Source organism: Salvelinus sp. IW2-2015, linkage group LG32 (genome assembly GCF_002910315.2).
Source record: "Salvelinus sp. IW2-2015 linkage group LG32, ASM291031v2, whole genome shotgun sequence".
NCBI classification, from domain to species: domain Eukaryota; kingdom Metazoa; phylum Chordata; class Actinopteri; order Salmoniformes; family Salmonidae; genus Salvelinus; species Salvelinus sp. IW2-2015.
This window is the reverse complement of record NC_036871.1, coordinates 9,006,902-9,033,902: the sequence shown is the minus strand read 5'-3', so window position 1 is coordinate 9,033,902 and position 27,001 is coordinate 9,006,902. Positions and strand designations below refer to the sequence as shown.

Sequence of the window (27,001 nt, the reverse complement as noted above, 5' to 3'; positions counted from 1 at the left end):
CCTGTTGGATCTTCTGCAAGCACGCCTTCAGCACATCTGTTGTCTCCTCACTTACAATGAAATAAGTGAACAGAAATTCCACGGCCATTCTCATGCTGAATGATTAATGATGCATAACCATAAGCTGTGACTCCTTTGTAGGTTGTGTCCAGGTAAACCATTCCGTTTCCATCATTGGCAAGTTGCTCTCTCTGCCAAACACTTTGCAGTACAATGACGAGTGGTTGTTTGTTGGAGTGGGACAGTGGTTGGTAGAAAACAGAAACCTGTTGAAGCTCAGACTTGACCAGTCTGTCAACGCTGATGCTGTCATTCTCATCCAGCCTGGGGGTGGAGGCTAGTCCTCCATCCTCCTCTAGTTGGATGTTCCACACATATTTTGGTGTTGGGTAGGAACGTCTATCAGCTACATTGTGATGGCCCTCTTCTTTGGCCCACTGAGATGCCTTCCTCAGTTGTTGTGCAGTGTTGACCTATCCACCTCTCAACCAAATGCTGCAATGTGTGATCAATGCAATAGAAGAAGAAGGCTCAAACAATTGTTTTTACAACTCTCATTGTTCTATTTGTGGCTCAACCAGTAACCCGACGGGTTCTACGTCGAAAATCATGAATATTCATGTATGGCCCCTCCCCCCTCTACTACAGAAGGAAATCTCGCCCACCGTTCATGGCCGTCCATGTGAACAGTCGTGTGCACCGTACATTAGCTAACTAAAAGAAGAATATTCCGAAAACATGGCACAATCAGGCAAAGTAAGAATGACATCTAAAATCTACTTATGTTTAATGGTTCACAGCAGTTGGTCTCACACGGCCACAAGTTAAATTACAACATGGTTGAACTCGCTAGCTAGCTAACGTTAGCAAATGAGCTAACTACTGTAGCTATTGTAGAACTACACTTCTGTGGGCATGGAATGTTTAGCTAGTTACCTAGCTACTTTGTATCACTGTTGTTCACTTGAAACACGTGCTGAACATTGAGTTACAATTTATCTATGTCAAATACTTATTGGGCGGGTTCGATTACACTGAGCCGCGAGACACCCGGCATAGATAGGCCCGTCACGTCATCGGGCGAAAGCAAGCAGTAATCTGAGCCGCTTGGTCATTTTGTCAACAAGGCAGCATGGTACATTGTCCTGAAACATCTCTTTTCCATGAAATACGTTAGAGTTGTCTCGACAGCTTTCCTTGGGAAGGCAGATGAAGCGTTTATCMAAAGCAATCAATTTTGCATGGGAAAACAATCTCACTAATATTATGTAATGGCGCCTTTTTGTAGGCACTAACTCCACCATGGTTCGTTGGACAAAGCCTAYGAGGAAAATTATATTTGGGTTTGGATAAACGCTGAAAATAAAGTCTGTGGTAAACACAGGTTTGAGATCTTATACGTTTGGTTATAGGATATAATCTTTGTTAGCTAACGTCATTTTCTGTGAATTTTGAAGAATTTATGGAATATTAAAATACAGAAATCACATAAAGGCGTCATAATTCGTAAAGATCCTGTTAACCGACTGCTATCTCATAGACATTTTTTAAAACGAGATTTCCTAAACCTGTGCTAAACTCAGACCATATTTTCTGCGTTTATTCCATAACCCTATTCTTTCCCCATTAATTTTTCACAAAGGGATGTCTGAGCGAACCAGAGGTAATTTATTTCCTGGTTTTACGAATACAAACTGGCAAGCTCTATTTTAAACCCAGGCGGGATTAATCGAACCCTCCCCCAGTTGTCTGTTTGTGATTGGTTGGTGATGATGGGTTAAAGAACACCAGTTGAAATGCTTATCCCAAAGGTTGTTTTATAGGCAACCCCATCAAGAACATCAACTAGACAGAAAGTTGTAGAGATTGGTGACGACAAGCAGGATGAAAATAATTCTGGTAAGTGGTTCCCAACTATTTTCTCCTTTATAGCCTGTGCAATATTTAATGCAACGTATATTGAGAAAGTTACTTTTTTAACGAGTCCTTGATACATCAATGTAACTTTCAGAAGGCCAGACTGATTCGCCAGCATCAACAGAGGTAGCTGCCCCTACACCACAGGTCATCTTTTCCACAGAACCTGATGCTAATGAGGATGGAGACAAAGTAGCTCCCATTGAAGATGATGTTACAGAGAACAAGGAGGAGGTCAAACATGTCCCAGGTAAAGAGAATGCTTTGAGGGAAGGCAAGCATAGACCRTATATTTAGTGTGTATGACATTGTCCCAGCATGTAATTAGAATAGTGATAATGTTCATATGACATTTCTTAAACGCAAAACATTTGCTGTTCCGTTAAATTCAGTAGGTATTTCCTTTGTTAATGAATAATATTTCTGTAGCTTGTGAAGCGGAGCAGATGGACACAACTCCTGCTGCTGAGGAGGAAACTGTTAAGGTCACCGTTGAGTCAGAAAATGCCATCGAAGATGCCAGTAATGTTGAAGAGAAGACCAATGGAAATGACCAGGGTGAGGTCAAAGAACAACAGAATTGTAATGCATATTTGCCAGGGGTGTATTCACTCYGAACCAAACGGAAGCAAATGGGGAGGCACCTACCTTAATTTATCCATTCAAAACTCAAGTTTTTGTTGTGTAACGCAACTGGACTAATAATTACACCCCCCCCCAGATGTCACTCATTTATGTTTTTCCATCAGGGTATGTATGGAATAGTGTTTAATACATGTGTCTATGTGCGTTTCTCTCTCCAGCTGTTGCAGTAGCCCCAGTAAAGAGGAAAGCAGAGGATGAGACTTCTCCAGCGAAGAAAACAAAGTGCAGTAATGATGGTACGATTGTGAGCAAGAGTTAGTATCACTCCTGTTTTGAGTGCTCGATTGATGGTGTCAGTGAGCTAACATGCACCTTTGTTTCTTCTTTTTCTTTTTAGGTTTTTGTCTTTTTGTTGGTAACTTGAACACGTCCAAGGAAGTGGAGGAAATCAATGATGCCTTGGCCAACTTTTTTACGTCGCATAGTCTGTTATTTCAAGCTATTCGAGTGGACATAACAAAGTGAGTAGCATTTTTATGCACTTAATAAACTTCAACTCTTCAAATGTTTGTAGATTTCCTCACGGTACAGATGATTCCCCCGTTCCATGGCAAAGGATTTGTACAAATATATTAACATAATGTCAAATGTTTTTGGGGGTGCGTTCTCTAGGAAATTTGCATATGTAGACTTTCACACAGAGGAAGACTTGACAAAAGCCCTTGAGCTGGATAGGGTGAAGATCCTGGACCAAAAGATAAGGCTAGGCAAGGCTAATGTCAAAGATGTCACATTAGAGGAAAAAAAAGGTACTGGTCTCATCTTGAGTGAGTTTTCCATGCTACTGATATATTAGACATTTCTAGAATTGATTTCCATGTACTGACAGAAGTCTTTCACCCCCACACAGCTAAAGATGCCAAGACCTTGTACGTCAAGAATATCTCATTCGCAGCAACAAAGGAGGACTTGAAGAAAGTCTTTGACACGGCTGTCGAAATCAGGTTTCCTAGAGGCATTGGCAGACCAAGCAAAGGGTGAGAGTTGTCATCCAAAGTGCCCATTTGATATCAATGCTTGATTTACAAGGTGCCGTGTGTATCCCAGGATTCAGCTCTTAACACTTGGCGTCTACTTAATTGTGACAGAATTGCCTACATAGAGTTCAAAACGGAGGCCATTGCTGAGAAAGTGCTGGAGGAGAAGCAGGGGACTGATGTCCAAGGCCGTGTCATCGTTATTGACTTTTTGGGAGAAAAGAGCCAACAACAAAAAATGATCAATGCTCCAGGTAAGGATAGACTGAAAGGAAGTCACTGGGAATTCCATTACTGTAGAAGCACAAGGTACTTGAATAGCTATATGGCTAGTCACGTTGCTCATTAGCATCTTCGAGATGAGACCGATTTACAAAGTGTATTAATTCACTGGTTAGTTAACATGTCCTCAAATGTTCTGTTCCGTAGCTGAGACCACACCGAATAACGAGTTATTGGTGACAAACCTGGCTTACACTGCAAAAGAGGATGCCCTAAGGAAAATCTTTCTGAAAGCAGTCAGTGTCAGAATACCACAGAGCAGTGGCAAACCAAGAGGGTAAGGGTGCACATTGATGCTGCACCTGCTTTTTGTTGCGCTCTGCTGAACATTTTGAACGCCATCAAGTAGATCATTATAAACATTCTGTTCTGATGAATTTGATAGTAATTTCATGTTCAGAATGCACATGGAAATGGTATCTTGAGACAATTGTGTAAATTTGCACCCCCCCCCCCCCTTTTAAGTCATGCCTTCATTCAGTTTGAAAGTGTGGAGGATGCCAAAGAAGCCATGGACTTATCGTTAAACAAAGAGATTTGTGGAAGAGCCATCGGAGTAAAGTTCAGCCAGAAGAGGCCAGAAGGTGACCAAGGGAACTCAGGTGAATATAGCAGAAAATTCGTAGGTGAATAATTCACGTTGTTTGACTGTGCCATCATTCATACCTATGTGTTGTGTGTTCTCTTGGTAGTTCCTTCAAAGACGTTGATGGTCAGGAATCTTGCCAAGGAGACGAGCGAGGAGACTTTGAAAAGCTCCTTTGAAGGTGCCATTGAAGCTCGAGTCACTAAAGACAAGGAGACTGGTGAATCTAGAGGGTACGTTTCAACATATGACCCTTTTGAAACCACATTGTTATTACATTCAGACAGTGCTTTGAATACTCATTCTTGGTACTTCTCAGGTTTGGCTTTGTGGACTTTGAGAGCATAGAGGTCTGCAAGGCTGTTAAGGAGGCTGTGGTGGACCTTCAGATTGACGGGAGCAATGTGACCCTGATCTATGCCACGCCCCAGGGTGAACGAGGGCCTCGTGGAGAAGGAACTGGCTTCAACAGGAGCTTCAGAGGGAAACCCGGAGGTCGAGGTGGCGGTAGAGGCAGGGGCAGGGGTGGAGGCTTCAGGGGTGGACGAGGAGGTGAGATCATCTAGTTTGAATGTCAAATGAGACTTCGAATCCAATTTGATTTGTCACATGCTTCGTAAACAACAGGTGAAATGCTTTCTAACGGGTCCTTTTCCAACAATACAGAGTTAACCATAAAAAAGATCAAATAGAAATAGTGACGCAGAATAAATATGCAGTGAATAACAATACCAAGACAAAATAACAATGGCTATATACAGGGAGTACCAGTACAGAGTCCATGTGCAGGGGTATGAGGTAATTGAGGTAGGTATGAACATATAGGTAGGAGTAAAGTGACTTGGCAACAACATAGACAGTAGCAGTCGTGTATATGGGCAGTGTGAAAGTGTGTGTGTGGCGTCAGTGTGAAAGTGTGTTAGCGTGTCAGTGTAATTATATGTGAGTGAGAGTCCAGTCTGTGTGCATTGTCAGTGCAAGAGAGTAAAAAAAATAATAAAAAAGGGTAAACGCAAGTATTCCGGATAGCCATTTGATTAGCTATTTAGCAGTCTTATGGCTTGGGGGTAGAAGCTGTTCATGGTGCTGTTGGTTACAGACTTGGTGCACTGGTAACGCTTGCCATGCGGTAACAGAGAACAGTCTATGGCTTTGGTGACTGGAGCCTTTGACAATTTTTTGGGCCTTCCTCTGAAACTGCCTGGTATAGAGGTCCTGGATGCCAGGGAGCTCGGCCTCAGTAATGTACTAGGCCGTACCTACCACCCTCGGCAGTGCCTTGCAGTCGTGTTTCTTGCAGTTGCCGTACTAATCAGTGATGCAGCCAATCAACATGCTCTCAATGGTTCAGCTGTATAACTTTTTGAGGATCCGAGTGCCCGTGCCAAATCTGTTGCGCCCTATTCACAACTGTGTGGGTGTGTGTGTGTACTCCACACTTTTTAATGTAGTTCTAGTGGCTGAAATGTCTCTTTACTCTAGTTATATCTACCAACAATTCTATCAGCTTTGGAAGATGGTGTCATTTGTTGTTATTGTTGTTTTTCAGGCAGAGGTGGCGGCGGTGGAAGGAGGACTTAAAACAGCAAATATCTTCTTTTTTTACAATGGACTGCTGCAGCGGAGCTCTGATTCAACATCTGAATTAACTGACAAGCTTGTAATGGGCATCTATCCCTAATAATTTCAATAAAACAAACTAATTTGTTTGTAGTTTAAATGATTTATGTGAAAAGAAACTACCATGTTCATACTTAATGATGTAATGTCTTACACACTTTACTGTATTTGTAACATTTTGTTTGAGTTTGTTTTCCATTTACTTTACCTTTTAATTGTTGATTTCTTGATTATGCAAATACTATATTGAAGACTTAAGTAATTAAAAGGTTCCCAAATTTAATGTGGATTTTCAGATTTCTCTTTTTGAAATTCTTTATTTTGTGAGATTTTAGAGGGATCTTGCGTCGTTTTACTACAGAAATGTCCAACAAATTATGGAGAATGTGGACTTTTAGTATTTCTACAGTAGGTTTCCTCGAGGAGARAGCTTCAATGTTAAAGATAAAACTAAAACACTTTAGTAAATACTATAGTATAATACAGTCTGCAAAAACAATACAGTATATACTAGAGTATACAGCAGCAGTCAAAAGTTTGGACACCTACTCATTCAAGGGTTTTTCTTTATTTTTACTATTTTCTACATTGTATAATCATAGTGAAGACATCAAAACTATGAAATGACACATGAAATCGTGTAGTAACCCAAAAAATATATATTTTATGTTTTTGATTCTTCAAAGTAGAGACCCTTTGCCTTGACAGCTTTGCACACTCTTGGCATTTTCTCAACCATCTTCACCTGGAATGCTTTTCAACAGTTGAAGGAGTTCCTACATATGCTGAGCACTTGTTGGCTGCTGTTCCTTCACGCTGCAGTCTAACTCATCCCAAACCATCTCAATTGGCTTGAGGTCGAGTGATTGTGGAGGCCTGGTCATCTGATGCAGCACTCTATCACTTTCCTTGGTAAAATAGCCCTTACACAGCCTAGAGGTGTGTTGGGTCATTGTCCTGATGAAAGACAAATGATAGTCCCACTAAGCCCAAATCAGATGGGATGGTGTATTGTTGCAGAATGTTGTGGTAGCCATGCTGGTTAAGTGCCTTGAATTCTAAATACATCACAGACAGTGTCACCAGCAAAACACCATCACACCTCCGTGCTTTACGGTGGGAACCACACACGCAGAGWTCATCCGTTCACCTACTCTGTCTCAAAGACACGGCAGAACCAAAAAAAAAAAAAAAATGGAGTCAACCGGTCTAATGTCCATTGCTCGTGTTTCTTTACCTAAGCAAGTCTCATCTTCTTATTGGTGTCCTTTAATAGTGGTTTCTTTGCAGTAATTTGACCATGAAGGGCTGATTCACTAAGTCTCAACTGAACAGTTGATGTTGAGATGTGTCTGTTACTTGAACTCTAAGAAGCATTTATTTGGGTTGCATTCTGAGGTGCAGTTAACTAATGAACTTATCCTCTGCAACAAATGTAACTCTGGATCTTCCTTTCCTGTGGCGGTCCTAATGAGAGCCAGTTTCATCATAGCGCTTGATGGTTTTTGTGTCTGCACTTGAAACTTTCAAAGTTCTTGAAATGTTCTGCATTGACTGACCTTCATGTCTTAAAGTAATGATGGACTGTCATTTCTCTGCTTATTTGAGCTGTTCTTGCCATAATATGGACTTGGTCTTCTACCAAATAGGGCTATCTTCTGTATACCAGACCTACCTTGTCACAACACAACTGATTGGCTCAAACGCATTAATTAAGAAGGAAAGAAATTCCGTAAATGAACTTTTAACGAGGCACACCTGTTAATTGAAATTCATTCCAGGTTACTACCTCATGAAGCTGGTTGATAGAATGCCAAGAGTGTGCAAAGCTGTCATCAAGGCAAAGGGTGGCTACTTTGAAGAATCTCAAATATAAAATATATTGTGGCTCATGTTAATACATGATTCCATATGTGTTATTTCCCAGTTTTGATGTCTTCACTATTCTACAAATGAGAAACCTGTTCAAACCTTTGACTGGTACTGTAAATATGTCTGTGTATGATACAGAGGAGTAAATTCCAGACCAAAAGATGTGACTTGGGCAGAGTGGGATATACTCACTATGTCCCATCTTATGCTTCATTAGAAATCGAATGTTGCGTGTAATTTAGCCTCCACATGTCATCAAAGGATCTAGACTACTTGGTCTCATTGGTGAACCAAATAGGCCTCATACCAGTTACTACATATAATGAACAAATGAAATTGTCAGATTTAACAACTTAGTTAACAAGAGTTTTGAGGGAAGGGGGATACCTAGTCAGTTGCAGAAGCGAATGCAAGCAACTAAAAGGTGCCTTAGGCATTTAACCCAACCCTTCTGAATCAGAGAGGTGCCGGGGGCTGCCTTAATCAACGTCCACATCATCGGCGCCCAGGGTGCAGTTGTTGGCGGTTAACTGCCTTGCTCAAGGGCAGATTTTTCCACCTTGCCGGCTTAGGGATTGGAACCAGCGACTTCTCGGTGACTGGCCCAAGGCTTTTAATCGGTAGGCTACCATTTTGTCAATGTTTTACTCAGAAAACAATACTTTACGAATATGTCAATGTCCAACCTGAGTGTAATATGGTCATTTACATAAGGAGACTGTTACTTTTGGAAAACACTTGTTCTGTTGCCATGCATTGTCCTGGTATCAATCAATTTTAAGTCATTAGAATACTGTCATCTCTTGGATAGGCATAGGGTAGTGTAAAGCGATGGAAAACAGATTTCTGAATGAATTGGAACATGTTCTTTCCCCCCCACCAAGAAAACAGAATTATTCCATGCAGAAAATGTAACATATTGTGATGTATGACGCAAACCCAGTCCTGGAGGTCTGCTACTTTGCACTCAGAACAGTTTGAAAATTTACAGAGGGTTAGACAGCGATAGGAAAGAGTAAGAAAAGGGGATGCATTACGCTAAATGTGTCCTTTAATGACCTCACGCCCTTAATGGTTGTGAATGAACCAGTTCCGGACGGTCAGTACCCTCAGAGATCTGTATATAATGACGAGATGCTCATGTTTCTGCCCTAACAATGGGAGTTGTTGTCCCAAAGGCGTGAAGGCATGCGACAAGCTAAAAATAAGCCCATAGAAACACATATGCTGTAGTGTAGTAGACTACCATTACTGATACTACCATTACGGACACTCCTTTTATTGGTTACAAAGTTTAGAAGTCCACCTCTTCTTGATCAGTGATCAGACTGCACCCAGTCAAGCCCAGATCGCATATTCACGTAATTTATAGGCGAACGCCCAAAACCCCACTAGCTAAAAGTCCCCTTCTGTTGTAGGCTATATACTTACAACACACACACACCTTGCGACCTACCTGTTGTTGCCCCCCATCCCTCCCTCTACTTTGAAACTTTGAACCCTTGACCTTTTAATGAGTCTTGAAGCGTTTCCACCCTATTGAGCCATTATGGTTATTATCTGACCCTGCTGGTAATCTGTGAGCGTTTGAACGTCTTGAAAAACAATATGGCCTTAAAATATAATTCAAAATGCTTCTGATGTAAATCTGCATCTGTAGAAATGCTTCAAGGTCCAATGCAGCCGTTTTTATCTCGATATCAAATCATTTCTGGTTAACAATTAAGTACTTTACTGTGATTGTTTTAAATTAAAAGGGTCAAAAAGAAACAAAAATAGCTTAGCAAAGAGCAATTTCCCATGCAAGAATTTTGCTAAGAAGTGGTTTGAGCGGGCAGGGGAAAACTGAAAATGATATGTTATTGGCAGAGAAGTTTGGAACTCTCTTTCTTATTGGTGTATTTACTAATTTATAGCATGGTGATGTCACAATGGAAAGTCAAAACTCCCTCCCACCAAAAACAGGCAGACATTTCTGGCAGTCTTTTTAAAGTGCTCTCACATTAAAAAGGCATTATTATCATTTTCACAATTTCACAGTATTATTCCAACCTCATAGTGTGGAAATACACTGAGTGTACAAAACATTAAGAACACCTTCCTAATGTTGACTCCAATGGTTCCCACAGTTGTGTCAAGATGTCTGGATGCCCTTTGGGTGGAGGGAAACTGTTAAGCATGAATAACCCAGCAGCTGTGCAGTTCATGACACAAAATGGTACTTACTACCATACCCCGTTTAAAGGCATTTAAATCTTTTRTCTTGCCCATTCACCCTGTGAATGGTACACATACATAATCCATGTCTCAATTGTCTCAAGGCTTAAAAATCCTTCTTTAACCTGTCTCCTCCCCTCCCCTTCATCTAGACTGATTGAAGTGGATTTAACAAGTGACATCAATAAGGGATCATAGCTTTAACCTGGATTCACCTGGTCAGTCTATGTAATGAAAAGAGCAGGTGTTCCTAATGTTTTGTACACTCGGTGTGTATATAAAACATAGGATAATCATCTTTTTGACTGCACTGGGCCTTTAATTTGCCTAAGTGAAATGACCGAACAGAACAGCCAGGTGTTGAGCAGGACAGACAGAAAGATATTACATTTAAGTTCACTAGTTGGTTTGTCTCAATCAGAAGCAATGTATGCCACAGCACTAGAACAGTAGCACACAAGCTTTTATTGTGAGAGAAGATAAGCACTTAAGTATTGCTTTCACATTCTTCCAAGCGTCTTACATTGTTGGCAATTAATGTCAGCATCTGCAAAGGAGAGCTGACTAATCATCAACTAAATGTAAAGATGCTAGGAAACACACCTTTTTCACTGTTATCACCAAAAGTGCTCTTTTTACACCAACTGCATGACGTTCATTGTTGTGGCTATCGTGATTGGTTAAGATGGTGTGACCTCTCTACCTTACTTGAACCATGGTCACTCTGGTCTGAGGAAGTAGGGGGTCAATTTAACCTCTTCTGGACAGAATGGAACATTTACATGTTGCAACATCTTTATTGACACAGACAGGGTTGAAGAGCACACAGCCTTTCTTAATGCTGATAAGGAGGTCTCAACAAGACAACACAGAACAACAACACAGATAAGCCAAGTGTCAGTCAATTAATAGTGTTAGTTATTTGTATAGCACATTAAACCAATGATTTTGTCAGAAAGGGATCGAAAAAGTAAACTATAGGCCTACTGTTATGGATTGGATGCGCATTGATTGGTGTCTTGCTGTAGGCTAGTTGTCTAGTGATATTGCCGACCATCATCAACTGATCCAGGAAAGAAACCAAACATTGATAGRAAATAATAAAGCTAAATAAATGGTCAACGTTTTCTGGCCACGGAGAACGCCAGTACCAGCATGCAACTGAAAAACAAAGCAATGAGCTCTTTAAACAGCTGACTGACAAAAAGCAAACAATGATAAATCAAAGAATAAATCTAATATATCGGAATAAAGGGATAGGCAAATTTTTTTTTATCAAGGGCGCATGGCAAACAAATGGCAAAAAATGAGCAAGTACAAAGGAAAATCGATGCGTAAAGGAGCTCAGCTGAGGTCTGATTCAGCACTACTGAGTGGACAGTGCCGTGGACAGGGAGACAGTTTGTGTAGCCACATAGAAATAAAAGAATGGTTTAAACCATGACAGAGAGGTGGGGGTGTTCGTTTCATTCGGAAGCTTTTATTTTCATATTTACCACTGTAAAACATATTTACCACTGCATTTTAAACAAATAGGATAATGGTTAAATTAGCATTATTTAGACACCCCCAAAAGWTTGACTTTTGTTACATTTAGGGGAGCTAATGTCTCACTCAGGGGAGCTGAGCCCCCCCGGCTCCCCCGTAATTCGCACCCTGGCTATGCTAACAATGCTATATACTAAGACAAGAACACAATCCCTTCCATAAGCATATGTGCCAGACTGTTTCTGCATTCAGCAATGTTAAATCATTGCTTTGACAAGATAGCAAAAAGATGGCTAAAGCAGACTGGCATTCAGGCTACCTGTCTAAATCACCTTTCGCCTGTCAGAAGGGGCTGACAGTTTTCAAGGGGTCCCTGATGTTGCTTAACACCAATGATTGTGATTCCTAGATTCTGGAGGAGCCTACAGACTAAGAGACAGCCCTCTACAATTCCATAATGCCCAACGCAGGTGCTCCCCAAGGTCAACCAGGAAGTAAATCTAGCAAAGGACATGGTAAAGTATCCATAGTATGCTCACTCTTACCTCTCTACGTCTACATACCTGTTAAATATACTTTAGCCTTATTTTCTCCTTTACTTTTCAGGAGCTGTCTGAGTTGACGGTAAGAAGTCTGAGGACAAAAGCATATTTCTTTCTWTCCTTGAGTGTTGATTTGCATGTGAATGGATAGGTTGAATGGATAATGTTTGACTGACCGTGTGCTATCTATCTGTCCTAAATCATCATATGAGATTGGGATTGTCTGCCAGTTCCCCTTCTCGTCGGCTCTACAGAGGACGAATGTGGTGGTCCAGAGGCTGGGAAGAAGGGCATGGACACCTACCTCAAGGGGGCGCCAGAGGTTGAGGCCAGCCTCTGCAGAGAGGACAAATATTAGTGAGACCCTTATCTTACCAACTCTTACCAGGGAGCAGCTTSCCAGAACATGTGCTTCTATTCCAGTACCCAACCTGTATGTGGACTGTCAAGACAGGCTTTGGAAACACTTCTTTTAGTATCGGAGAGCTTTACCGAGACACTGGAGTCTGGGGTTCAGAGACATAACCCTGGCCCATCGCCAGCTGGAGGCCAAACTCTCCTGGCCAAACTCAGAATGGGCTGAATACTGTAAGCGGCAATTTTGCAGTAGCAAGTTGACTTTGAAAAGGTAAAAGAGGAGAYTTGACTTCCAGGATCTGGTGGAAGTAAAAGTTTTTTTATACAGAGCTTTGGGAAACAAGTGTTCACGTGAAAATGCAGCGACTAATAAGCAGCAGAGGCAACAAAAAAAAACAAGGCCACTAGCGTTGTGTAGTAAAACATGGCTAAAAGGCCAAGTCTCAAGATGATATAGTCATTCTGAATTACGAAAACATGCATCGTTACAGACGTTGGTTGWTATGAAACTGATACAACTTCCAATTGAACAACGAGAACAGTGAAGACATTGGCTACTTTAAGGTACAGAGTGAAATTCAGCAGTTTAGTTCAAGATTGGATTGTCAGTTCCTGAAGCCTAGAATTCTGTGTCCTGACATCTGATACAAAGATACATGGAAAACACTTGTGGACTTTTGATGATTATAAGCAAAAACATGTGAGGACGTGGTCGTCGTCGATCTTGTTTGTCTGGATCGGCCCACACAATACATATGTGCGATATGTGCCGAACCAATCACAGTAATGAGAACTAGCTTATTTCCTGTTGGAAGATTCAAGACATTTGTAACCTTGAGTTAGCTAGATTCCTTTTACCTAGGATACTTTTTTGTTGTTGTTGTATTGTCTGTTTTCTATTCCTGTCATGGATCTCATAGAGACCAATATGGAGATCCTTGGGCTCATAATCATGCCAAACAAGCTGAAGGAAGAGACTGTCAGGGTTTTAAAAAGACCAACGATGTGCAAACATCACGCACTGTGATGGTTACTGGTGAGTAAGGCAATCTTATACACAGTCTTCACTCACAGTAAAACATGTTGAGATTGATGTACTGTAGCATGTGCCAATCTTACCATACATCCACCAGCGCTTTAGACTCTGAAGTAACCACCAGTTCTGCAACTGCTATTATGTCATTTGGGATTACTAAACTAGCTATGACTAGGTCCCACACCCACACTGGTAACAATGGAAATGTATAGCATCTTGTTATTGCCTCTCTCGGTCTGTAGGTGATAATATGCTCTAAACCATATCAGTAGCCAGAGACTGTGGGATGATAAGCACCTCATGAGAGGGTCATCATAGCAGACGCCACACCTCCCAAAGACATCCAGCCTTCTCGGATCAATTGGCACCATACAGAGAACCACTCCACCAGCATGGACAACCACGTTGAGGTGACGGAAGAACAGCATTGTAGATTGATATTCAATTATTCATTCAATTATTCTATGAAGACATGATCTGAGTTCATTAAGCAAGTCTCCCTTGGAAACAAGATACTGCTTTATGTATCCATGAAGTCCATTATAAAATATAAAGTATGTGTGTTATTTTAAAAAGGTAAGCTACACACTGTATGTGATCCATCATGGCCGTTCACACCCCACTTTTCTCTATTGTTCCCCAGTCAGTGGAGATCAGCCTTGAAGATAWTTGCCACGTGGCCTATGGTGAGCAGCAGGAGCAGCGCTACCACTTTGCCATGAGTGGCAGGTCCTTCGCTGTCGTCACAGAACACTTTCCTGACTTGGTCCAAAAGGTCAGTGCCACATTCCATCCCTCTATTTGGACAACTGAAATGAAAGGACTGTAGCACATACTAAATTGCTACATTCTGGTGTTTAGTGCCTCCTATAACCATCCTGTGTAGACTGGGTTTGTAAGACCTTGATAGTAGACCCTTATGGATAATATGGCTGCGTTTACACAGGCAGCCTAATTCTGACCTTTTTACCCTAATTGGTCTTTTGACCAATCTGATCAGCTCTTTTGACAATAATTGGGCAATAGATTAGAATTGGGCTGCCTGTGTAAACACAGCCTATGTCACACTGTAGTACAACATCATTTGATGGTAGTTTCTTGGGTGGTTCTGTAGTTGGCACTGCAGGACACAATACTCGCCYGCATGGCTCCTGACCAGAAGACTCAGCTGGTGGAGTGTTGAGTGAGTCTCCTCTTCATTACTAACCATATGAGCACAAGACGTTGAAAAGACGTCCTTTCAACGTCTTGTGCTCACTGGGAGCTGTTAGCCAGTATTACATTGGCCACATGGCGTTAATTGCCTCCGTGTTTTTTTCTCTCTGCAGCTATACTGTAGGGATGTGTGGTGATGGTGCCAATGACTGTAAGTATGGGGTTGTCGTTTTTCATGATGTTGGAAGAAATCCACTGGGTGCTTTTCATCTCATGCTATAAAAGCATGTTTTACTGCAATTATATGGTCCTCTGTAGCTCAGTTTGTAGAGAATGGCGCTCGCAACGCCAGGATAGTGGGTTCAATTCCTGCGACCGTACTTACGTAAAATGTATGCACGCGTGATTCCAYGTTGCTTTGGATAAAAGCGTCTGCTAAATTTTATTACTGTAAATAATGTTTGAAGGGGCAGGTTAGTGTTGATATGATCAGGGCCCCTGTCACATAGGATCAGCTATTTACTGACTGAGTGCAAGCATTTTAGTTGTTTAACAGACACTCAGGATGACATTGGTCAGTAGAGCCATAAGGGGGCAGTATTCTCATGACAGCACTATTAGGAACAGACCTCTCTTTCTTGTAATGTATTACAGATTCAGCCTCTTGTATTTCTGCAATAAACTGTATTTTTTTCAGACATTGTTATGCAAACTGACAAAGAGACTCTTAACTTTCAACTGGCCTCCACGGGAATTGAACCCACAACCAGTGTCCCAAGGATTTTTTTGGAGCGCATTGAGAGATCTCCCCTCCCTTCTTTTTCCGCTATCTCCAGGCCCTGAAGACAGCTCACAGTGGGACCTCCTTGTCAGCGCTGGGTGCCTCGGTCACCTCCCTCTTCACCTCCAACAGCTCCTGTGTACCCAACCTCATTAGGTACTGTAGCATCCCTCTCATCAACCTTGTTAACTATCACTTTATTTTACAGTCCTTATACAGTTGGTACAAATTACATGGCAAGCTATAATGTACTTATTTTGGTAACAACATGATATCAAACGGTACTTAAACAGACAGTTAGTCGTTAGGTGCCGCTGCGGTCAAATATATATGCCACCTTGCACGATTCACTATTTCTTCAACAACAACAAAAAATACATTGAAAACTTTTGGTGTTCCCATATGTATTTGTATGCGTTCAACCTTTACAGGACTAAGACAAAAATATCTAAACTGAAATTAAGATTTTTCAATTCAATTAGGTAAACAAATGGCCGAGACTAAATTATTCAAAATTCGAATTAATTTGGTGGGAGGCAAGTGATTCTTGTTTATGTGTAATTGAACTCACATGTGGTAAGTTGCAGGTGCCTACAGGGTAAAAATAGCCATTCAACCAGTTTTGAAAAGAGAAAACAGAACATTGCACTCCATTGTAAAGTGCAAGGCTGCCAATGTATTTGACCGCAACTCTATAACAATGTGAATAAACTATAGGCTATAACGGCCTGTGGAATAAAATGTATCTGTTGAGGTATTTGAAGTGCTGCATCAAAGTAGTCTCTTCCAGAGTTGCCAGAGCAATTGTGAGCAATTGTATTCAACAGTGAGCAATTGTATTCATGCATAAAAAAAGCAAATAATKAAAGAAAAGCATTGCAAGTTTGAATTTTGTAAAGTTAGTGTGGGAGAGGTAGAACAATTATTGCTATCGATCAATAATGACAAACCTCCTGGCATTGACAACCTACTGAGGATGGTAGCTGACTCTATAGCCACTCCTATCTGTCATATTTTAATCTGAGTTTAGAGGAAAGTTTTTGTCCTCAGGCCTGGAGGGAAGCCAAAGTAATTCCGCTACCCAAGAGTGGTAAAGCGGCCTTTACTGGTTCTGACAGCAGACTTATAAGCTTGCTGCCAGCGCTTAGCAAACTGTTGGAAAAAATTGTGTTGGACCAAATACAAACAAATAAACAAAAGTAAACAAATAAACAACAGACTTTCAGCATGCTTATAGAGAAGGGCACTCAACATGTACTGCACTGACACAAATGACTGATGATTGATTGAAAAAAATTGATAATAAGAAGATTGTGGGAGCTGTACTGTTAGATTTCAGTGCAGCCTTTGATATTATTTACCATGACCAGTTGTTGAAAAAACGTATGTGTTATGGCTTTTCAACCTCTGCATTATCGTGGATTCAGAGCTATCTATCTAATAGAACTCAAAGGGTTTTCTTTAATGGAAGCTTCTCTAATGTCAAACATATAAAGTGTGGTGTACCGCAGGGCAGCTCTCTAGGCCCTCTACTCTATTCTATTTTTACCAATGACCTGCGACTGGCATTAAACAAAGCATGTGTGTCCATGTATGCTGATGATTCAGCCAAATACGCATCAGCAAACACAGCTAATGAAGTCACTGAAACCCTTAACAAAGAGTGGCAGTCTGTTTTGGAATGGGTGGCCAGTAATAAACTGGTCCTGAACATCTCTAAAACTAAGAGCATTATATTTGGTACAAATCATTCCTTAATAAGTTCTAGACCTCAGCTGAAACTGGTAATGAAGGGTGTGGCTGTTGAACAATTTGAGGAGACTAAATKATTTGGCGTTACTTTAGATTGTAAACTGTCATGGTCAAAACATATAGATTAAATGTTTGTAAAGATGGGGAGAGGTCTGGCCGTAATAAAGACATGATCTGCTTTTTTGACACCACACTCCACTAAGCAGGTTCTGCAGGCTCTAGCGTTGTCTAATCTTGATTATTGTTCAGTTATGTGGTCCAGTGCTGCAAGGAAATACCTAGTTATGCTGCAGCTGGCCCAGAACAGAGCTGCACAATTTGCTCTTAATTGTAATCAGAGGGCTAATATAAATACTATGCATGCCAGTCTCTCTTGTCTAAGAGTTGTGGAGAGACTGACTGTATCACTTCTTTTTATAAGACGCATTAATGTGCTGAAAATCCCAAATTGTTTGCATAGTCAACTTACACACAGCTCTGACACACACACTTATCCCACCAGACATGTCACCAGGGGTCTTTTCACAGTCCCCAAATCCAGAACAAATTCAAGAAAGCGTACAGTATTATGTAGAGCCCTAATTGCATGGAACTTCCTTCCATCTCATATTGCTCAAATAAACAGTAAACCTGCTTTCAAAAAACAGATAAAGCAACACCTCGCGGCACAACGCCTCTCCCCTAATTGACCTAGATAGTTTGTGTGTATTAATTGATATGTAGGCTACCTGTGCCTTTACATTTTTTTTATGTAGTTCTGTCCTTGAGCTGTTCTTGTCTATTGATGTTCTGTATTATGTCATCCTGTATTATGTTTCATGTTTTGTGTGGACCCCAGGAAGAGTAGCTGCTGCTTTTGCAACAGCTAATGGGGATCCTAATAAAATACCAAATACCAGACTGAATGATGGCCTGTTGTTTCTCCACAGGGAAGGCCGAGCTGCTTCTGTCTGTTCAAGTTCATGGCTTGTACAGCATCATCCAGTCACACTCCTCTACTCTGTGAGCACTGGTCCTCGGTCAGTTTAGCAGCTTTGATGAACTGACAAACAAGATACCGGCTGGTTTGAGATCAGTTTTAAGGGCTTGTGCTTCTCTGTTTCTAGATCCTCAGCAGCCGAGGAGACTTCCAGTTCCACTTCATTGATGTTGCTATCATCCTAATCATCGCCTTCACGAGTAGTGTGGATCTCTGTCTCCGACATATTTTAGCTAGCATTACCCAGAGCCGAGTGTTTCAACAGACGCTGTACTAAACATCCCGACCACATTCTTTATGAGATTATTTGCCGTTGGGAAGAGRCATCCAGCTCTTCCATTTATGCTCAACCTTTATGTAAATCACTTTAAGATTTTGCTGTAGAATTAGATGAATAACATGTATCATGATGTACTGTTGATTAATTTCCAATCATTCTTTATTACCAGTGAGTCTGACCAGGTGTGGAAGGAATTGTGTGGTGCGACAGCCCCCATCCAGTCTGATCTCCGGCCCTCTGCTGTTCTCTGTGCTGACCCAGATCCTGTCTGTACACTGCTACTACTCGCTGTTTATTAGCTATGCATAGTCACTTCACCCCCACCTACATGTACAAATTACCTCAACTAACCTGTACTCCCCGCACACTGACTCGGTACCGGTGCCCCGTGTATAGAGCCTCGTCATTGTTATTCTTATTGTGTCCCTTTTTATTATTACCTTTTATTTTAGTCTACTTGGTAAATATTTTCTTAACTCGTCTTGAACTGCGCTGTTGGTTAAGGGCTTGTAAGTAGGCATTTCACGGTAAAGTGTACACTTGTTGTATTCGGTGCATGTGACAAATAAAGTTTGATTTGATTTGATCCTCACCTGCTTGGCCTTCCAGGTCCTGGCCTTCCTCTGGATCTGAGGCCAGAGCTGGCACGAGAAATGGACGCCCCTCTCAAAGTGTGTACTGCACTGCCTGGGCTGTGGGGGAAGGAAACTGGGACACCTATTTGGCTATTTTGACTCTCCACCACGCCACCTAGTTGTGTAATTACATCTAAGAAATCCATCCAAAGGTCAATGAAGGTCACCCTTGGACTTTGCTCTGGATGACAGTTACCATCATGGCATATCCTGTAAACAATCAGAGGTACAATATCTGGCCCATGTAATTAGGTCCAAGAAATGTAACTTCATGCTAACCCAAGTTCCTCTTCAACAGTGCCTGTAATGTTTCCAGTGCCAGTGTCACCCATGGTCTCAACGTAACGTCACATGTCAACCACAAGAACATCAAGAACTACGAGAACACTCTTCTACATGTCCTCCTTCCAGTACCTAGCTGTGGCCATCATCTTCTCCAAGGGGAAGCCTTTCGGACAGCCAAGCTACAAAAACTGTAAGCTTCCCCGGTGTGTCGTCTACAATGCACTGATGAACAGTGTTTGAATCCACTGCAGATATACTTACATAGAAACAACTAAATGCAACCTTTACAATGCTAATGTTACTGTTTTACATAGAGCTAACATAAAGCAAAGTTTATTCTGAAGCTATTGTTTACAGTATACAGTGGCTTGCGAAAGTATTCACCCCCCTTGGCATTTTTCCTATTTTGTTGCCTTACAACCTGGAATTAAAATCGATTTGCTGGGGGGTTTGTATCATTTGATTTACAAAACATGCCTACCACTTTTAAAATGCTAAATATTTTTTCTTGGGGTATGTCTCTATTAGCTTGGCACATCTAGCCACTGGGATTTTTGCCCATTCTTCAAGGCAAAACTGCTCCAGCTCCTTCAAGTTTGGATGGGGCTATCCTACTCTCGCGCTCGATACCATAGCTATCCTGTTTCTTAAGTCCTGACACAGCATTCTCGAAAAGTTGGATGATGGTCTGGGGCTCTTTTTATTTGATTTCGAGTTGTCTATATTCACCGTTGTACTTTAACCAGGATAGGCATAAGTTCGAGATACAAGTTTCTCATATACAAACTGGACCTTGGCCAAGATTAAGAAAGCAGGTTCGACGACATGGAGCAACCAACCACACAGAGCTTTTTGGGGCGAATAATACCAATACTAGACCAGCTTTCACGAATAGATACTCTCAGTTAGAAAAAGGCCTATAAGTAAGGGGAACCAGTGGCGTGTGGTTTGCAAATTTGATGGTTAATACGAATAAGGTAGATTAATGCTAAATTTTAAACAAATAGCAGTAGATACCCCCGAGGCTTTTCACACTAACGACCTGGTTTTTATTATCAATCTAAACAACTGGAGTGGATAGGGAATGGTAGCAGATGGAATGCCATGCCAATAGAGGATAATTTTGTGATATCAGCCAAATATAAGCGGGGACACGTTTTTATGGATTGGGGGTAAGAAGGTCCCAACCGGGCGGCGCCCACAAATATGGCGCCCAGGGCCATCGGTCCGCGATTCCGGCCAGGTGGTTTAGGGCCCACCATTCATTTATGTAATATTAAAAATTAAAGGAAAAATTTGGATTCTTTAAAACTGGGGGGTGATTAAATTACTGTGCCTAGTTAAAAAAAAGGTTTAATTGTACAATATAATGTAATATTTTTTTTAAACCAACCAAAATATCACTCTTAATTTTAAATAATAAAGATAAAATGGGTGCAAAGGAGCAAAATAAATTAAATAAATACAGTATGGGATGAGGTAGTTTGATGAGCTATTTACAGATGGGTTATGCACAGGTGCAATGATCTGTAGCTGCATCTGACAGCTGGTGCTTGAAGTTAGTGAGGGAGATATGAGTCTCCAGCTTCAGTGATTTTTGAGGTTCGTTCCAGTCATTGGCCAGCAGAGACTGGAAGGAAAGGAGGAATTGGCTTTGGGGGTGACCAGTGAAATATACCTGCTGGAGCGCATGCTGCGGGTTGGTGCTGCTAATAAGTGACCAGTGAACTGAGATAAGGCCGGCTTTACTAGCAAAGACTGTAGATGACCTGGAGCCAGTGGGTTTGGCACGAATATGAAGCGAGGGGCCAGCCAAGAGAGCGTACAGGTCGCATTGGTGGATAGTATATGGGCTTGGACAAAACGGATGCGCACTGTGATAGACTGCATCCAATTTGTTGAGTAGAGTGTTGGAGGCTATTTTGTAAATGACATCGCCAAAGTCGCAGGATCGGTAGGAATAGTCAGTTTTACGAGGGTATGTTTGGCAGCGTGAGTGAAGGATGATTGTTGATTGCGAAATAGGAATTTAATTAGATTTAATTAGAATAGATTTAATTTTGGATTGGAGATGCTTAATGTGGTCTGGAAGTGAGAGTTACAGTCTAACCAGACACCTAGTATTTGTAGTTTGTCCACATATTCTAAGTCAGAACCGTCGCAGCAGTAGTGATGCGTGGACGGGCAGGCAAGTGTGGGCAGCGATCGGTTGAAGAGCATGTATTTTAATTTTACTTGGATTTTAAAGAGCAGTTGGCATTGAAGCTCGTCTAGAGGTTTGTTAGCACAGTGTCCCAAGAAGGGCCAGAAGTAACAGAATGTGTTCGTCTGCATAGAGGTGGATCAGATCACCAGCAGCAAAAGCGACACATTGATTTATACAGAGAAGAGAGTTGGCCCGAGAATTGAACCCCGTGGCACCCCATAGAGACTGCCAGAGGTACGGACAACAGGCCCTTCCGATTTGACACACTGAACTCTATCAGAGAAGTATTGGTGAACCAGGCGAGGCAGTCATTGAGAACCAAGGCTGTTGAGTCTGCCGATAAAGAATGTGGTGATTACAGCTTTGACTAGGCCATTCCAAGACATTTAAATGTTTCCCCTTAAACCACTCAAGTGTTGCTTTAGCAGTATGCTTAGGGTCATTGTCCTGCTGGAAGGTGAACCTGAGAAGTACATTTTCAACCATTGCACCATAATTCCTCAGTTTGTTCACATCAATAAATGTCACAGTCTCAAATCTCTGGAAGACTGAAACAGGTTTCCCTCAAGAATTTCCCTATATTTAGCGCCATCCATCATTCCTTTGATTCTGTCCAGTTTCCCAGTCCCTGCCGATGAAAAACATCCCCACACATGATGCTGCCACCACCATGCTTCACTGTGGGGATGTTGTTCTCGGGGTGATGAGAGGTGTTGGGTTTGAGCCAGACATAGCATTTTCTTTGATGGCCAAAAAGCTACATTTTAGTCTCATCTGACCAGAGTACCTTCTTCCATATGTTTGGGTAGTCTCCCACATGCCTTTTGGCGAACACCAAACGTGTTTGCTTATTTTTTATTTAAAGCAATGTATTTTTTTMTGGCCACTCTTCCATAAAGCGCAGCTCTGTGGAGTGTACGGCTTAAAGTGGTCCTATGGACAGATACTCCAATCTCCGCTRTGGAGCTTTGCAGCTCCTTCAGGGTTATCYTTGGTCTTTTTGTTGCCTCTTTGATTAATGCCCTCCTTGCCTGGTCTTTGAGTTTTGGTGGGCGGCCCTCTCTTGGCAGGTTTGTTGTGGTGCCATATTCTTTCCATTTTTTAATAATGGATTTAATGGTGCTCCAGGGGATGTTCAAAGTTTTGGATATTTTTTTTATAACCCAACCCTGAGCTGTACTTCTCCACAACTTTGTCCCTGACCTGTTTGGAGCGCTCCTTGGACTTCATGGTGCCGCTTGCTTGGTGGTGCCCCTTGCTTAGTGGTGTTGCAGACTCTGGGGCCTTTCAGAACAGGTGTATATATACTGAGATCATGTGACAGATCATCTGACACTTAGACTTCATTTAACTAATTATGTCACTTCTGAAGGTAATTGGTTGCACTAGATCTTATTTTGGGGCTTCATAGCAAAGGGGGTGAATACATATGCACACACCACTTTTCCGTTGTTTTTATTAGTAATTTTTTAAAACATGTTATTTTTTAAATTTCACTTCACCGATTTGGACTATTTTGTGTATGTCCTTTATATGAAATCCAAATAAAAATCCATTTAAATTACAGGTTGTAATGCAACAAAATAGGAAAAACACCAAGGGGGATGAATACTTTTGCAAGGCACTGTACCTCATCTGATATGTAAATTAAATTGTCCATAGTTTGTATGAGCAGCAAAATTACCTAGTTAACCTCATTTGGTTCAAACCGATCTCAATAGTGAGCCAAAATGGTCAACCCAAAATGGCTGCCTTTGCCTGGCATGATGTCATGTACTGTGTGTATGCCTTGCCTTGTGATGCTTTTGTTTTGAGATTCTAGGCAACCCCATCCCATTGCGACCTTTCCCCGTAGATTGTGTGTGTTCACTTGAATGGCGCATAGCGGTGGTCGTCACTGTAATAGTGAATGCGGCTGTGTCTTTTCTATTGGAGGTATATTATAGGGAATTTCATATGTACAATTAATCTCTATAGCCAATTAATTGACAGCTTGTTGAGAATCTTGCATGTAGAAATCTGTGATTTATTAAATCACACTAATCCAATCAATTGATACAACAATCCCAAAGTAATCAAATACAGCAATCACATTGATTCAATATTTCTTAATGAATCCATAGGCATATGCGTTTTTATTTTTGACAGTTGTCCTGAGTGACACCCATGTCTTTTCTCGTAACCTTGTCATCACCCCTTACTATGTATGATCAGTAGCCATTTTGTGGGGGGGGGGGCAGTGATGGCATGGGCGTCACCTCCGCTGCTCACACACCTCCGGTTGGGACATTTTCGGCTTTGCGTCTTTTTCTCTCTTTCACTCCAGACCTAGTGCATCTTTTTGACCCCAAGTAAGGATCCCTCCCTTTCCCCCCGCTGTGCATGGAGAACGTTGATACATTGATCCTTGCTCTGGCTTCTGAGGTGCTTTACATTCAATGTGTTTATTTTGTGCTGAATTTGTCTGTCTTTTTCATGATCGAAGAAGGCTGTGAATGGAAAATGAGAGATGCCTACAGTGATTGTTGAAAAATCACTGTTTTTCTTACTGTTCCAGCTTTGCTAAGAATTAACAAGTTACATTAAAATGACTAAGAATTACAGATGCACCGATGTAGATGCATGGTATGGAAAGTTTCAGTCCTATAACCATTATTAGATTCCATGATAATAAAAACATTTTTTTATTTTTTATTCTCACATAGATCAGATAGGTGCAAAATGTGTTGTTTTTACAGGGTCAGCCATAGTACAGCACTCCTGGAGTAAATTAGGGTTAAGTGCCTTGCTCAAGTGCACATTGACAGATTTTTCACCTTGGGTACTCGAACCAGTGACCTTTCAGTTACTAACCCAACACTCTATCCGCTAGCCTATCTTGTAGACAATACCGATGTCAAAAACTGCTTTTCAGAAATATCTGCAAATCTTTATGCTAGCACACCTTGAGTTTAAGTGGCAGATTATTTTGGATATAAAATATAATCTGAATATTGGATATAAAAGAATATTGTCTGATGCGATATTCACTGATACTGATATCATGTTTTTAGAGATTATCGTCCAACACTGGTATTTAGTCTGGTATATCATGTATTCTTACTAGGAATAAAAAGGAAAAATACTACTTGCTCTGGAGCAATTGAAAAGTGCCTACTGCAACTGTGGTCTATTCTGTTTTCTTGTCTATGTACCATTTCTAGTCTGCTAATGAGTCACGATCGTTTGTAGAATTAACGGACCAAGGCGCAGCGTGCAGCGTGTTTAATTAAAGAAACTCACCAAAACAATACAGAAAAAAACTAAACGTGAAGTCAAATGCAGTGCTCACAGGCAACTACACACAAACAAACAAGATCCCACAAAAACCCAGTGGAAAAAAGACTGCCTAAATATGATCCTCAATCAGTGACAACGATAAACAGCTGCCTCTGATTGGGAACCATACCAGGCCAACATAGACAAATAATAACCTAGATAACCCACCCTAGTCACACCCCGACCTAACCAACATAGAGAATAAAAGGATCTCTATGGTCAGGGCGTGACATAATGAGCGTTTCAGCTCGACGTTCCTCTCCTGGCTGTTCTGTCGGGAGGGGAAGACCCCCAGAGTGCGCTACATGGAAGTCACCCAGGACTGGCCCTCCCCAAACTCGCTACCACCAGCACCTCCCACCACGCTGTCAACATGTGACACATCACCACGCCCACACATAGCCAATAGCCATACTGTAGTGCCTGCTGCACATACAGTACCGAGTCTAGAACCTTCCATTCTCCAGACAACTGACTGGTTTATAACCAATATCAAGTCTAGAACCTTCCATTGCCTGGACAACTGACTGGTTTGTAACTGGTACCCAGTCTAGAACCTTCCATTCTATGCAGACCCTCTGCACTGCCCAATGAACTGACTACCCTCGCCAGGGTGTCAAACCGACCCCTCCATCCAGGGCTAAACGATGAACCAGTGCACACAAACAAAAAGAATCACCCGAAATCACAGTATTGTTGTGTTTATTTTTTWAAATTAGGAATGAACCACGACAAAAGCTCGCCATCACCCTGTGATCCTATCAACTTCTTGACCGTAACCAGACCATAACTGGTCCGTCCTTACCCATAGCCCCCCAAATCACACAAAGAACCCCAGCAATGTGACTACTGACAAGTGCCCAGTATGGGGCAGCCTATCCCCCCCCCCCCCTTTTGCTACTATCTGAGCCACGGTGAATAGGCCCAGAGATGATGCCTTTCCTTAGTGGACATTAGAGAGGGCTTGCCTTGCACTCATCACTGCTTGATTTCTTCAGCTTCACAAAAGACTAATAACTATGGAATCGTCCACTAGCACTTTCTCACCTCCCTTGATTGCGGCTCCAACGAAATGTCAAGAGCGAAAACGAACGTGTGTGAACAGGACCTTACTGAGGGAAATAGAGGGATTAGTTTGGTAACACCCGAACATACGCGTAACGCTTTATAACGTCCTTTATAATGGGTTATAACACTKACTAGAAGCGTCCATAATAACTCATAAGCAGTTATAAAACTGCAGCTACAGACTTGTGAGCAGGGAGAATGGGATGTTATGTGATACCTGCGATCACCTTGCCAAACCAACACTTTCCACGGTCTAGGAATAGGCTGTCGTATCTGGGAATGATATAAGCTTTGCTTAAAAATGGCAAGATCATGCTGGTGGTACTACTGTATTTGAGATTGAATAACATTCCAATGTACCAATAATATATTGCTGTGTTTCTCTGAGAAATGCTTTATGAAAGTAATTCTTCCTGTGGAAGTATACGAGTGTCTGTGACCCTTGTGAAACCTGAACAATGGAGTTCGTCTTGTGTGTGTGTGTGTGTGTGTGTGTGTGTGTGTGTGTGTGTGTGTGTGTGTGTGTGTGTGTGTGTGTGTGCAAGAGAAAGAGTCTGTGTGTGTGTGTGTGCGTCTGTCTTTGAGGGAAAATCCAGCATCATTCCTCGTCCCTTACATAAAACCACAAATTGATGTGAACAAAGTGATGAATTACGATGCAATGTTTGAAAATGTACTTCTCAGTTTGCCATTCATGTTAATTACTGTCTAAAAACGGAATTGATCAATGAAAAGTTATCTTTCATGATTCCTTTATGTCATGTCACACCTTTTGTAACATTTCTAAACTATTGTTAACATCCTGCTTTTATCAAAGGGAATTGTTTTGAAAAKATGTCACATTTTGTATTCTCTGAGAGTAACAGCTCATTTTAATATCAGATTTTATATTCAATTTGTACAGCACGTTGTTCACAACTGATGTATCCCCTACTTCGTCTAGCATACATCCAAGCTTGTTGATATCGACCTAAACATTTGTCAACAGTTACTTTGAACAGAT

General features: G+C 41.5%; 1 protein-coding gene and 1 long non-coding RNA gene across 2 annotated transcripts; both read left to right on the top strand.

The window, feature by feature from the left end:
- Positions 1-643: 643 nt before the first annotated feature.
- LOC111957010 (nucleolin) lies at positions 644-6,121 on the top strand. The gene is made up of 14 exons (XM_023977719.2): positions 644-756; positions 1,824-1,899; positions 2,012-2,167; positions 2,347-2,475; positions 2,721-2,798; positions 2,900-3,023; positions 3,175-3,311; positions 3,413-3,539; positions 3,651-3,793; positions 3,969-4,098; positions 4,287-4,423; positions 4,514-4,640; positions 4,727-4,959; positions 5,957-6,121. The coding sequence occupies exons 1-14, from the start codon at positions 739-741 to the stop codon at positions 5,986-5,988; spliced, it is 1,647 nt and encodes a 548-aa protein (XP_023833487.1). The 5' UTR covers positions 644-738; the 3' UTR covers positions 5,989-6,121.
- Positions 6,122-18,154: 12,033 nt separating this feature from the next.
- LOC111956568 (uncharacterized) lies at positions 18,155-19,579 on the top strand. Its single transcript, XR_002876294.2, has 3 exons — positions 18,155-18,229; positions 18,334-19,347; positions 19,420-19,579. It is a non-coding gene; the product is annotated as an uncharacterized lncRNA (long non-coding RNA).
- The last annotated feature ends 7,422 nt before the right edge of the window (positions 19,580-27,001 follow it).

Coding starts and splice junctions, on each gene's coding strand:
- LOC111957010 (XM_023977719.2), top strand. Junction 3,312..3,412: donor CACATTAGAGGAAAAAAAAG/GTACTGGTCTCA, acceptor ACCCCCACACAG/CTAAAGATGCCAAGACCTTG. Junction 4,099..4,286: donor AGCAGTGGCAAACCAAGAGG/GTAAGGGTGCAC, acceptor CCCCCTTTTAAG/TCATGCCTTCATTCAGTTTG.